The 15,337-nt window shown below is 40.3% G+C and overlaps 1 protein-coding gene across 1 annotated transcript in view; it reads left to right on the top strand.

The window, feature by feature from the left end:
- Positions 1–15,337, top strand: part of cep112 (centrosomal protein 112) — a 473,259-nt gene that overhangs the window by 327,920 nt on the left and 130,002 nt on the right. Inside the window, exon 23 of the mRNA XM_061974375.1 lies at positions 8,254–8,403. Coding sequence (XP_061830359.1) covers positions 8,254–8,403 — 150 coding nt within the window. The remainder of the gene's footprint in view (positions 1–8,253; positions 8,404–15,337) is intronic.

Here is a 15,337-nt window from a genome sequence, read left to right on the forward strand (position 1 = left end):
ACAACATATTTGATGTTCAAACTCATAAACATTTTTTTTTTTTTGCAAATAATCATTAACTTTAGAATTTGATGCCAGCAACACGTGACAAAGAAGTTGAGAAAGGTGGCAATAAATACTGATAAAGTTGAGGAATGCTCATCAAACACTTATTTGGAACATCCCACAGGTGTGCAGGCTAATTGGGAACAGGTGGGTGCCATGATTGGGTATAAAAGTAGATTCCATGAAATGCTCAGTCATTCACAAACAAGGATGGGGCGAGGGTCACCACTTTGTCAACAAATGCCTGAGCAATTTGTTGAACAGTTTAAGAAAAACCTTTCTCAACCAGCTATTGCAAGGAATTTAGGGATTTCACCATCTACGGTCCCTAATATCATCAAAGGGTTCAGAGAATCTGGAGAAATCACTGCACGTAAGCAGCTAAGCCCGTGACCTTGGATCCCTCAGGCTGTACCGCATCAACAAGCGACGTCAGTGTGTAAAGGATATCACCACATGGGCTCAGGAACACTTCAGAAACCCACTGTCAGTAACTACAGTTAGTCGCTACATCTGTAAGTGCAAGTTAAAACTCTCCTATGCAAGGCGACAACCGTTTATCAACAACACCCAGAAACGCCGTCGGCTTCGCTGGGCCCGAGCTCATCTAAGATAGACTGATACAAAGTGGAGGAGTGTTCTGTGTAGGGCTGCAGCTAACGATTATTTTTCTATCGATTAATCTATAGATAATTTTTTCCGATTAATCGGTTAATCTATAGATTATTTTTTCGATTAATCTATAGATTATTTTTCCTTTTACCGATTTTTTTTTTTTAATTTAAAATGAAGAGGAAAAAATAAATGTAGGCCAGTTTTTTCAAAAGGCATGGCTTTTATTTACAAAAAAAAAAGTATGGCCACTCAGTCAACATTGACAACAACATGACAAAATATTCTGTAACAATGTAAACATTTAAAACTTTTAACATTTAACAAAATTAAAAGTAGCTTATTTGCTTTTTAATGTGCAAATATAAAAGTAAACATCCAGTGCAAATCTTAATATTCTGGAATAGTATAAGCATTTCAAAAGTAAAAGTATTGCTTATTTTGCTTTAAAATGTGCAAAAATAAAGATAAACATCCAATACAAAAAAGTGCAAAATGGAAATATTCTGTAACAAGTGTAAACATTTCAACAAAGGTAAAAGTATTGCTTATTTGCTAAAATGTGCAAAAATAAAGCTAAACATCCAATACAAAAAAGTGTACAGTGTAAACATTTCAACAAAAGTAAAAGTATTGCTTATTTTGCTTAATAACACAACAATGATAGTATGATTAAAGTGAAAGTTAATTGTTGGTTTGTACATAGTATATGTAACTGTTAATGTTGTAAAAGGTATTTGCACAACTAATTAACGTTAGCGTTTGTGACACGTCTTGTGCCGTGGGGTTCTTTCAGGACCGACAGACTGAACGCCAGACGGCTTTGCCAGGTTTACAATCTTTTAATTTTACACAAAGTCTTTTCTCTTCCAACTGCGCGGATCGCGCACCTGGGCACGATTGCGGCGTCGCTCCCGGCGCGCCCCGCCTCGCCGGGAGCTGGCCGGCCCCGCCTCTCCACAGCGTTAAAGAGGAGCGCGTCTTTGTAAACACTGAACAGGCACGCCAAACGCGCCTCTCAGAGCGAAACGGTGCTTTAGTTTATGAATTTACAACGCAGATACAAATGACACATTCATGTTTTTGTGTAATAATGACAACGTATACGCACGCGGACGATTGACTAGTTGATGGTGATGGCAAGAACGCTGTCGGGGGTTTTCTTTTCAAATGTTCCTTCATAGCCGTTGTGCTGCTATGATAGGCCATTTCCGCTCGACACAGTGTGCATACAATTGAAATACTCCCACACTTTTGACGACTTTTGGCGTGCTTTTTTCCCCTCGCTCGCATCGTCTGCTTTGCCCTCCGCCATGACAGTAGTGTGACGTAAATATGCGACGCGCCGACGCACAAAAACGGCGTCGACGTATTTACGTAACCGATGACGTCGACTACGTCGACGCGTCGTTTCAGCCTTAGTTCTGTGGTCTGACGAGTCCACATTTCAAATTGTTTTTGGAAGCTGTGGACGTCGTGTCCTTCGGACCAAAAAGGAAAAGAACCATCCGGATTGTTATAGGCGCAAAGTTGAAAAGCCAGCATGTGTGATGGTATGGGGGTGTATTAGTGCCCAAGACATGGGTAACTTACACATCTGCTGAAAGGTACATACAGGTTTTGGAGCAACATATGTTGCCATCCAAGCAACGTTACCATGGACGCTCCTGCTTATTTCAGCAAGACAATGCCAAGCCGCGTGTTGCATCAACGTGGCTTCATAGTAAAAGAGTGCGGGAACTAGACCAGCCTGCCTGTAGTCCAGACCTGTCTCCCATTGAAAATGTGTGAAGCCTAAAATAGCACAACGGACTGTTGAACAACTTAAGCTGTACATCAAGCAAGAATGGGAAAGAATTCCACCTGAGAAGCTTCAAAAATGTGTCTCCTCAGTTCCCAAACGTTTACTGAGTGTTGTTAAAAGGAAAGGCCATGTAACACAGTGGTGAACATGCCCTTTCCCAACTACTTTGGCACGTGTTGCAGCCATGAAATTCTAAGCTAATTATTATTTGCAAAAAAAAAAAGTTTATGAGTATGAACATCAAATATGTTGTCTTTGTAGCATATTCAACTGAATATGGGTTGAAAAGGATTTGCAAATCATTGTATTCCGTTTATATTTACATCTAACACAATTTCCCAACTCATATGGAAACGGGGTTTGTATGACTCACATACAGTACATATATACTGTACAATATGGCCTAAAGGAGAGTTATAATGGATTTTAATCCTGTGTATTTACTGTGCAGATTATTGGGGATCTCCAGCAGTCGTTGTGCAGCTCAAAGGAGGAAGTTGTTAGTTTGCAACAGACCATGAAGAGACAACTGGAGGAGGCTGAACATGGATGGGCGCAGGAGAGGAAAGATTTCAACCAGCAGGCCAACCAGGCTAACAAGGTCAGTGCTACAAACATCAATGATGTTACCAAACCTTGTTTAAAAACATTCCATTTGCCGGTAATGTAAATATAAAACAAATAATTAGAGATGTCCGATAATGGCTTTTATTGCCGATTCCGATATCAACCGATACCGATATATACAGTCAGGCCCGGCCCTAACCAATCTGGCGCCCTAGGCAAGATTTTAGGTGGCGCCCCCCCACATCGGCAGTGAAGTGTATATACTCACAAGAAACCGAATAGCTTTGTCTTTGACCTTTTTTTTTTTTACTTACAACTATACCTAATATATAAAGGGGTGGAAAAGTGACTATTACCTGCAGGGCAAACATTAGCTAACCAGAAGGCAATAACAATGTAAACAAAAAACACCTGCTTAAAAGATCTAATACAAATGTCCCTGAGGAATGTAAGGTGGGAGTACTGTAATTACCTAACGTTACATTATTATTTTCCATAACAATTTAGCCCCCTCCACAATATTAACCCGACGTTAAAACAGAACTAGCTATTTATTGATTAGCAATTGCCGAATCATGTAACATTAGCTTAATGCTAAAAAGCCAGCTGCTATCACATTCTGTAACAGACAAATAATTTCATGTAGGCTATCGCATACTTGCCAACCTTGAGAACTCCGATTTCGGGAGGTGGGGGGGGGGGGGGGGGGGCGGTGGTCGGGGGTGGGGCGGGGGCGTGGTTAAGATATATATATATAAGAAATACTTGACTTTCAGTGAATTCTAGCTATATATATATTTTTTTTATTTTATTTTTATTTTTTTTATTACATATACATATATATATATATATATATATACATATGTATACATATATATATATATATATATATAAATAAATAAAATAAATACTTGAATTTCAGTGTTCATTTATTTACACATTTACACACACATAACACTCATCTACTCATTGTTGAGTTAAGGGTTAAATTGTCCATCCTTGTTCTATTCTCTGTCACTATTTGAGGAATGTTGTAACAAATAATATTTCTATCAAATAGGCTTTACTTTGCATTTTAATTAACGTGGGATTATTTTTTGTATTTAGAAATAATAGTACCAACTTTTTTTTTCTTTTTTTTTTTTCTCCAACATTTGTGGCACTGGCGTGGCGCCCCCTGATGGACGGCGCCCTTAGCATTTGCCTATACGGCCTATGCCACGGGCCGGCCCTGTATACAGTCATGGAATGAACACATTATTATGCCTAATTTTGTTGTGATGCCCCGCTGGATGCATTAAACAATGTAACAAGGTTTTCCAAAAATAAATCAACTCAAGTTATGGAAAAAAATGCCATATTTATTATTGAAGTCACAAAGTGCATTTTTTTTTTTAAATGCCTCAAAACAGCAGCTTGGAATTTGGGACATGCTCTCCCTGAGATAATCCTGATACCCACTACAACTATGGGAAATACTATAATTTGACTTTCATAAGCATTATTTTTTTTTAAACATGCCTCGAAACATCCATCCATCCATCCATCCATCTTCTTCCGCTTATCCGAGGTCGGGTCGCGGGGGCAGCAGCCTAAGCAGGGAAGCCCAGACTTCCCTCTCCCCAGCCACTTCGTCCAGCTCCTCCCGGGGGATCCCGAGGCGTTCCCAGGCCAGCCGGGAGACATAGTCTTCCCAACGTGTCCTGGGTCTTCCCCGTGGCCTCCTACCGGTCGGACGTGCCCTAAACACCTCCCGAGGGAGGCGATCGGGTGGCATCCTGACCAGATGCCCGAACCACCTCATCTGGCTCCTCTCGATGTGGAGGAGCAGCGGCTTTACTTTGAGCTCCCCCCGGATGACAGAGCTTCTCACCCTATCTCTAAGGGACAGCCCCGCCACTCGGCGGAGGAAACTCATTTCGGCCGCTTGTACCCGTGATCTTGTCCTTTCGGTCATAACCCAAAGCTCATGACCATAGGTGAGGATGGGAACGTAGATCGACCGGTAAATTGAGAGCTTTGCCTTCCGGCTCAGCTCCTTCTTCACCACAACGGATCGATACAGCGTCCGCATTACTGAAGACGCCGCACCGATCCGCCTGTCGATCTCACGATCCACTCTTCCCTCACTCGTGAACAAGACTCCGAGGTACTTGAACTCCTCCACTTGGGGCAAGATCTCCTCCCCAACCCGGAGATGGCACTCCACCCTTTTCCGGGCGAGAACCATGGACTCGGACTTGGAGGTGCTGATCCTCATCCCAGTCGCTTCACACTCGGCTGCGAACCGATCCAGTGAGAGCTGAAGATCCTGGCCAGATGAAGCCATCAGGACCACATCATCTGCAAAAAGCAGAGACCTAATCCTGCAGCCACCAAACCAGATCCCCTCAACGCCTTGACTGCGCCTAGAAATTCTGTCCATAAAAGTTATGAACAGAATCGGTGACAAAGGGCAGCCTTGGCGGAGTCCAACCCTCAGTGGAAACGTGTCCGACTTACTACCGGCAATGTGGACCAAGCTCTGTAACTGATCATACAGGGAGCGGACTGCCACAATCAGACAGTCCGATACCCCATACTCTCTGAGCACTCCCCACAGGACTTCCCGAGGGACACGGTCGAATGCCTTCTCCAAGTCCACAAAGCACATGTAGACTGGTTGGGCAAACTCCCATGCACCCTCAAGGACCCTGCCCAGAGTATAGAGCTGGTCCACAGTTCCACGACCAGGACGAAAACCACACTGTTCCTCCTGAATCCGAGGTTCGACTATCCGGCGTAGCCTCCTCTCCAGTACACCTGAATAGACCTTACCGGGAAGGCTGAGGAGTGTGATCCCACGATAGTTAGAACACACCCTCCGGTTCCCCTTCTTAAAGAGAGGAACCACCACCCCCGGTCTGCCAATCCAGAGGTACCGCCAGTTTTACTCAATATAGGTCATAACATCTCAGCAACAAGCTGTAATATATTACTGAGATCCTTTAGGACCAAAACACTTAAAACAAGTAAAACACTCTATCATTAGTGAGAAGAATGATCTTATCAGACAGAAAATAAGCAAATATCACCCTTATTTGACATATTCCGTCTTAATAGATTTCAGTTTTTGGCTTTAATGTGGTAAATTAACTTTTGCAAAGTAGGATTCTTAGGTATATAAATCTAATACTTTCTCAGCTAGAGCATAAAAACCTGTTTACGACCTTCAAAAAACGTGTTTGACTTTATTAGATCCCTCTAGACATGAAATAACACCCACGTAGTCACACATGTTTTATAGTAGCCTGGAGTGCGTTCTACTTGGTCACAGTTGGAGGATCCCCCAAGAGTCATAGAGGCTTCCAGCCCGGCCACTACAGTATGGTCACATCATGGGCGATTCCTCTCAGTTGGAACTGAAAACGTGCATAAGTTGTTCCGCCAAACGCGTAGTTCTCGCTGTTGTTGTTTGGCATGGCTCACGTCCACTGTGGAGATGCATTGTTGATGAGGCAGGGGTCAAAGATGAAGTGCAACAATAGTTGGACTCCCCACTTATGTGGAAAAGAGCCAGGTAAACAATGGCTCCATTGGAATGGAAACAGAAGTTCCACTTAACCCAGGACCAGAAGTCCTGGTTGTGATCACAACATACTGTAATCATAGAATATAAGACAATACTGCACTGTACTAAATACAGTGGGGCAAAAAAGTATTTAGTCAGCCACCGATTGTGCAAGTTCTCCCACTTAAAATGATGACAGAGGTCTGTAATTTTCATCATAAATACACTTCAACTGTGAGAGACAGAATGTGAAAAAAAATCCAGGAATTCACATTGTAGGAATTTTAAAGAATTTATTTGTAAATTATGGTGGAAAAAAAGTATTTGGTCACTTCAAACAAGGAAAATCTCTGGCTCTCACAGACCTGTAACTTCTTCTTTAAGAAGCTCTTCTGTCCTCCACTCGTTACCTGTATTAATGGCAAAAATCAACAGGAAGTTGGCAATTCCCCCTTCAAAAACAGAATTTTAGTAAAAACAGTCACTTTTGCCTCTTTTAGATGTAATTTGACCCCCTTAACATGCTTCAAAACTCACCAAACTGGACACACACATCAGGACTGGAAAAAAATTGCGATCTAATAAAAAAACCCCAACCTCAAAACTCTAAATTGCGCTCTAGCGCCCCCTAAGAAGAAAACACAGACACAACTGCTCCTAGGAAGAAAACTCAGACAAAACTGCCTGTAACTTCCAGTAGGAATGTCGTAGAGACATGAAACAAAAACCTCTATGTAGATCTGATCTAGACCTAGATTTCATACATTGACATCCTTCAGCAAAAATCAAGAGGAAGTTGGCAATTCCCCCTTCAAAAACAGAATTTTAGTAAAAACAGTCACTTTTGCCTCTTTTAGATGTAATTTGACCCCCTTAACATGCTTCAAAACTCACCAAACTGGACACACACATCAGGACTGGAAAAAATTGCGATCTAATAAAAAAGCCCAACCTCAAAACTCTAAATTGCGCTCTAGCGCCCCCTAAGAAGAAAACACAGACACAACTGCTCCTAGGAAGAAAACTCAGACAAAACTGCTTGTAACTTCCGGTATGAATGTCGTAGAGACATGAAACAAAAACCTCTATGTAGATCTGATCTAGACCTAGATTTCATACATTGACATCCTTCAGCAAAAATCAACAGGAAGTTGGCAATTCCCCCTTCAAAACAATCTTTTCGATGTAATTTGACCCCCTTAACAAGGTAAGCACAACCAGAATTATTCCGTACATTAGGCGCACCGGGTTATAAGGTGCACTGTCGAGTTTTGAGACAATGAAAGGATTTTAAGTGCGCCTTATAGTCCGAAAAATATGGTACTTTCATTATTATGATCAGTAAAGCACTGCCTGGCCTTTGTTCATCTCCAAATGTTTGTTTTTTTAACGTAATAATTTGCTTTATATTTGAATAAAAATATTTGGGAATGTTTATTATTTATATAATTAATTTAGTTTTATTTTTCACAATTTTGACTGAATTTTACATTTCTACGTTGAATTTAGTTTTCCTTCTTGAACAACAGAACTTTCCTTTCGGATTTATCAGCCTGTCCAATAAAAATGGAATGCAATTCACAAATGATGATAATATAATATTTCAATCAATCAATCAATGGTTATTTATATAGCCCTAAATCACAAGTGTCTCAAAGGGCTATTTGTGGTGCAGGTGATGGTGGAGCTCCAGCAGTCGGTGTGCAGCTCAAATGAGGAAGCAGTGAGTCTGCAGCAGACCTTAAAGAGACAACTGGAGGAGGCCCGACAAGGATGGCTGCAGGAGAGGAGAACTCTAACCCAGCAGGCCCACCAGGCCAACAAGGTCAGTACTGCAACATTATTGGTCAGCTCTTCAAAGGTTTACATATTTATATCTCCCAGCAAAGCAACACGTTGTCTGGCAGACAGAATAGGGCTGTCTGGATGGGACTTTTATCTTTCTTTTGTTGAACTTGAAGCACACATTTATTTAGCCTGTCATTTTTATGGCGACTCGCAAAACCTCCATGGTGTCTTTTAGCGACTGCATGTGCTTGACGTCGGCCCCAGCCTTATAAATCTGTCTGTTGCATTCCACTTCATAAAGTCTCTGCATCATTCATGCTGCTCACTTTCAACCTTTGCACTGCAAAAAGTCAGTGTTCAAAAACAAGAAAAAGAATATACAAAAATTAGGGGTATTTTATTTGAACTAAGCAACATTATCTGCCAATAGAACAAGAACATTTGGCTTGTCAAGACTTTCCAAAACAAGTCAAATTAAAGCTGCAAGCAGCGTTGGTCGGGCCCGCGTATTTGGCAGGTGCTAGTCCTAAGTGTCCCAATACTTTTGTCCAGTTATAGTCCTAAGTGTCCCAAAACTTTTGTCCAGTATTAGTCCTAAGTGTCCCAATACTTTTGTCAAGTTGTAGTCCTAAGTGTCCCAATACTTTTGTCCAGTGTAAGTGTCCCAATACTTTTGTCCAGTTTTCATCCCAAGTGTCCCAATACTTTTGTCCAGTGGTATTCCTAAGTGTCCCAATACTTTTGTCCAGTGTAAGTGTCCCAATACTTTTGTCCAGTTTTCGTCCTAAGTGTCCCAATACTTTTGTCCAGTGGTATTCCTAAGTGTCCCAATACTTTTGTGCAGTGTAAGTGTCCCAATACTTTTGTCCAGTTTTCGTCCTAAGTGTCCCAATACTTTTGTCCAGTGGTATTCCTAAGTGTCCCAATACTTTTGTCCAGTGTAAGTGTCCCAATACTTTTGTCCAGTGTAAGTGTCCCAATACTTTTGTCCAGTTTTCGTCCTAAGTGTCCCAATACTTTTGTCCAGTGGTATTCCTAAGTGTCCCAATACTTTTGTGCAGTGTAAGTGTCCCAATACTTTTGTCAAGTTGTAGTCCCAAATGTCCCAATACTTTTGTCCAGTTTTCGTGCTATGTGTCCCAATACTTTTGTCAAGTTGTAGTCCTAAGTGTCCCAATACTTTTGTACAGTGTAAGTGTCCCAATACTTTTGTCCAGTTTTCGTCCTAAGTGTCCCAATACTTTTGTCCAGTGGTATTCCTAAGTGTCCCAATACTTTTGTCCAGTGTAAGTGTCCCAATACTTTTGTCCAGTTTTCGTCCTAAGTGTCCCAATACTTTTGTCCAGTGGTATTCCTAAGTGTCCCAATACTTTTGTGCAGTGTAAGTGTCCCAATACTTTTGTCAAGTTGTAGTCCCAAGTGTCCCAATACTTTTGTCCAGTTTTCGTGCTATGTGTCCCAATACTTTTGTCCAGTGGTAGTCATAAGTGTCCCAATACTTTTGTCTACTTTTAGTCCGAATTGTCCCAATACTTTTGTCTAGTGTACCTACCTTGTCTGCATTGTGTGGGCACGCTGGTGCTGCCTGCTTTTAAGCAGCCATCTTGAAAAAACAGCAGCATCAGCGCAGAGGTTCTTTGAAGGGTCATAAAATCAAAACCGGAGCAGGTATCAAAACTCTTTCGCCAAATTAGGCATAATAATGTTTTAATTCCACGACTGTATATATCGGTTGATATCGGTATCGGTAATTAAAGAGTGGACAATATCGGAATATCGGATATCGGCAAAAAGCCATTATCGGACATCCCTAGTTTTTATTTATATTTATAAAGGATTTTTTAATTGTTGCTATTTTTAGAATATTTTTAAAAAATCTCACGTACCCCTTGGCATACCTTCAAGTACCCCCATTTGAGAACCACTGTCCTAGCCGCTCAGGCAAATCATATTGTCTAAAAATGCATTTTTCCATGGATAACATGACATCATCGCGCCAAGTGCATGCTCTTTCAGTCAATTAGTGCGCATATATACAGCCCGGCCCCCGGCCCAAATAATTTTTTATTGTAATTTTGAAGAATTCATCTGAATGTGCATCAACTATTTCTGTTCAAAATTGTTAGAAATGTGTTAAATGTTTGAATATTAACTGTCAGTTTACTGTACTGTGCCAACTGTACTACTATATGACAGAGGTGGGACCAAGTCATTGTTTTGCAAGTCACAAGTAAGTCTCAAGTCTTTGCCCTCAAGTCCGAGTCAAGTCCCGAGTCAAGACAGGCAAGCCCCGAGTCAAGTCCAAAGTCAAGACTGGAAAGTCTCAAGTCAAGTCCTAAGTCCTGCATTTTGAGTTTCGAGTCCTTTCAAGTCCTTTTAACCACAGACTAATATATTAACACAGATTGTGTATGCTTTTCAAACGCTGTATTTATTTATTAAAACAAGTGCATTTTAAATTGCAGGAAAGAAAATTGTGCTGACATTGCACTTCATAATAGCACTATTAACCAGTCATTTTAAACATTAACTCATTCCTTTACAGAACAAACACATTGAAAAATAAAGTGCAAATGTACTTATTTGTACAAAAGTGTTAACATTGAAAAAACATGACATATACGTGAACATAACAAAAAAGTTGTACTTTTTATATGTCAGGGCCCTATGCTGCATTGCATCTGCAAAAGACCAAATTAGCCAAGAGTCTGTCAGTCATTTGTGCACGATGGGGGCGTAGTATGATGCCACCATGGCTGAAAACTCGCTCCACTGGAGCACTGGAGGCAGGCACTGCCAAGACTCTCATGGCCACTCGGAACAGTGAAGGAAGTCTTCATGTTCAATGCCCAGAACAAAAGGGGGGAGAGAGTTGTTTTGGGTTGGTGCACTACTTGTGAGTGTATCTTGTGTTTTTTATGTTGATTTAATTAAAAAAAGAAAAAAAAAAATTATTTCTTGTGCGGCCCGATACCAATCGATCCACGGACCAGTACCGGGCCGCGGCCCGGTGGTTGGGGACCCCTGAGGTAAACAACCAACAGTATGTCAGAAAGCTAGCTAAAACGGTACACTTATTCATAATATAGTATACATTTTAACTGACCTTTATTTGACTATTTTTGTCTTTTTTTAGGTGGCTAAAATACGCGGTGCTGCTGACCGCCGTCTAACGTTACGTGTGATATATTGACTAACGTAACCCTGCTTAAAAAAAAATCACTGAACAAAAAGTATGAATAAGGTAGTGAACTGCAACAGATTCCCGTGTTTGCAATAACGTTATAACGTTAGCAGTGAGTTTACAGCCTCACTGATTTAACTACACAGCAAATAAAAGTCACGTTACTTAGCCAATAAACGTTATCTTACATTCAAAACTTACCGTTCTTTGTGCAACTTCAAATGCCGGACGAAGTTGGAAGTTGTTGCGTCTCCGTCAGTAATTTTCGAACCGCATGTGTTGCATACTGCAAACCGTTTTGTGTTGACCACCTCGTAATTTTTATACCCAAACGAAATTATTTTAGGTATCATTTTTTGTTCACTGGCGTGTGGTTTGGACATGTCTTCTTCGTTGGTTGTCCTGCAATTTGATTGGATGAATGCTGTGTGATGAAAACAAAGTAGATCTAATTTGATTGGCTGTTGTACTGACAGCACACCAGCTGACACACGCAACGCTGATAGACAAGTACACAATGAAAAATACGGAGCGCTCCCGAATAACTTTTTCATCTTTGGGTTTTGGGGAAAGTAGCAAGTCATGTCAAGTCATGTCAATTCAAAAGGCTCAAGTCCAAGTGAAGCCACAAGTCATTGATGTTAAAGTCTAAGTCGAGTTGCAAGTCTTTTTACATTTTGTCAAGTCGAGTCTAAAGTCATCAAATTCATGACTCGAGTCTGACTCGAGTCCAAGTCATGTGACTCGAGTCCACACCTCTGCTATATGAGTACCTATTTTCTATTGTTTCATTGAAAATAAAACAGCAAAGTCCATTTGGCTGTCATCTGTTTTAATTATGAGACACAATTGTGTCAAAATCATGATTTTTTTTCATGCTTGAAGTAAGAAATGATGACTTTAAAAAAGTAGTTTTCTACTTGTGAGTGTTGATGACACAGCTTTGCAACACTTGATATTCTAGTTTCAAGCATGTTTTACTCAATATAGGTCATAACATCTCAGCAACAAGCTGTAATATCTTACTGAGATCATTTAGGACCACTTAAAACAAGTAAAACACTCTAACATAAAATCTGCTTAGTGAGAAGAATGATCTTATCAGACAGAAAATAAGCAAATATCACCCTTATTTGACATATTTCATCTTACTTAGATTTCACTTTTTGCAGTGCAAATGCAACATAGCAGCTGAATAGACCTCCAGCTGTGATGCACACACTAAATAATGACTTTATTGGGTGGGAGTTCTTTGACTCCTGCAGGCTTTGTGCCCAAAGGAAGCTGCCAGGGACACTGTGGCTCTTGATTGGGTGTGGCTGTCCCTAAATAAAGACTTGTTGTGTCTGGGATGAGGACTTGTTCCCAAAACACAAACCTTGTCTGTGTGGAGTCGCAGCTGCTGCTTGTAGTGGTGAAGAAGAGGGGGCAGGTGTCACGTTCAAACACAGGACATCTATTAAACAAGACAAAAGGCAAGGAATCAAACAGAGACAGAATTCAATTTGGACTCAATTGAGGAGAGACATGCGTCAACCTGTAACCTCTTACAGTGTCTTAGCACGCTCTGACGAAGAAGGTTTTCGTCTCCTCTTTTAATTCAGATGTTCCATGTTCACGCACCAACATATGTCACAGCAGGAATGGTAAGTGTGTAAAAGAGTCATTGTTTTCGGTCGCTTTGAAGTCCAAGAAGAGGATTTCTCGGGCTTGGGCTCTTCCTGGATCCAGCTGGGGCAGGTGTTGGAGGACAAATGGATAACCCCTCCCGTCTCCTGACCACAGGGACTTCAAGAGGGCAGCGGGTCGTAAATAGCGTTGACTTCAGTTACCAAATAGTTGGAAGAGAGTTTGTGAAATACTTCAAAGAGAGTTCGTTTAACACTTCAAAGAGAGTTCCTCTGGGAGTTGAGCAGATCCTGCCATCTGTCCGTGTTGAAATCACAGTGGCGTTTCACGAGCCTTCTTCCTCTTGTTAGGCCTCGAAAGACAGCATTCATAATACCACGTTTCTTTTGTGATAACTTACAAACAATTATTCCAACAGAGGTCTTTGGGACTTTCCTTGAGATCTAGGTAGACAGAAAAGTACAGTCGCAGTCAAATGTTTTGATACAACTTCTCATTCTAACCATTTACCTGCTGGAGGCGGAGTCTGGGGAAGGCTGGGCCGCATCAGAGAAAAGTTTTGTCAACACCAAATAAGATGAACAATAAATACATTAAGAAGTTCAGTGCAGTTTCAGTTTATGTGGAACATGCGTACGATACAATGTGATGCGTCACATATTTCCAGTTGTTTTATTACAGCACGTCCGAAAAGGAGTAGGAAGAAGCAGAGCTTAGTTAAAGGCCTACTGAAAGCCACTACTACCGACCACGCAGTCTGATAGTTTATATATCAATGATGAAATCTACAACAACAATGTTCAGTGCCATTCATACAAAACTTGAGGGTTGGCACTAACATTAAACGTTCATTTTAAGGCGGGGGCCACCAAATATCCGTCTCGGGGGCCGCAATCTGCCCGCGAGTTTGAGACCACTGTTCTAAAGCATCGCAAAGTATCGCCAAACTTCTGAATGTTATTTATTGTTAAGTTGTATCGAATCTCATCATGATGCTGACTCATTCACCAATGTTTATAAATCATCAGCAGCTAAAAAAAATATATATATTAAAAAAAAAAAAGCCTACGGGTGTTGTTTGCAGCTGAGGCAGATGCAAGGCTGCCTCTTTGTATGTGACCTAGAAAATATGTCAACTAGTATTGCACTGTCTATTTATTTTTTTATTCCCAAAACACACTATAAACATTTTAGTAAAAAAAACGTGCCTTTTCATTCCCTTTCCTACAATATTTTAATTGTGTAAGTTTGAGCAACTTTAAAATATTAACTTTTTAAAACGACATAAAATCCTCACATCTGAAACGTATGCACCAACATCAGCAGGCCTCACTCAGTACGTCTGTGGGCTTTCTGTTCCACCGCTCCCAGTCCGTGGAACGCTCTCCCTGACCACCTGAGGGCACCACAGACTGTGGATGCTTTTAAAATTGGCTTAAAAAATCCTTCTTTTTAAAAATGCCTTTTTTAGATGTATGCATACTAGTTAGAGCTATTTGGCTGTTCTAGTTTTTATTTTTATTTATTTTTTATTATCTTTTTATTTTTATTTTTTAATACACCGGATTAGGCGCACTGCCGATGAATGGTCTATTTTTGATCGTTTTTTTTTCATACAAAAGTCACACCGGATTATAAAGCGCATTAAAGGAGTCATATTATTATGATTATTTTCTAAATGTAAACGACTTCCTTGTGGTCGAGGAAAATGTGTCCCGTGAAAAACCGTCCGACCGGAACTTTCTAATAACTAAAGTTCCTTGGGTGAATAATGTAACTAATTAAAAACATTTTTTTTTTTTTTTAAAGAAATGATTAAAATGACCAAAATACGGTAAAGTTTGTACATATTACATATTGTTATGAAGGTGTCTGTTACTACATTATATATATATACTTGCAGTGTGTATAGTGTGCATATTACATATTGTTATGAAGGTGTTTGTTACTACATTATATATATACTTGCAGTGTGTATATTGTACATATTACATATTGTTATGAAGGTGTCTGTTACTACTTTATATATATACTTGCAGTGTGTACATATTACATATTGTTATGAAGGTGTTTGTTACTATATTATATTTATATAATTGCAGTGTGTATATTGTACATATTACATATTGTTATGAAGGTGTCTGTTACTACATTATAT

The sequence above is a fragment of the Nerophis lumbriciformis genome, linkage group LG22, assembly GCF_033978685.3.
Source record: "Nerophis lumbriciformis linkage group LG22, RoL_Nlum_v2.1, whole genome shotgun sequence".
In the NCBI taxonomy this organism is placed as follows: domain Eukaryota; kingdom Metazoa; phylum Chordata; class Actinopteri; order Syngnathiformes; family Syngnathidae; genus Nerophis; species Nerophis lumbriciformis.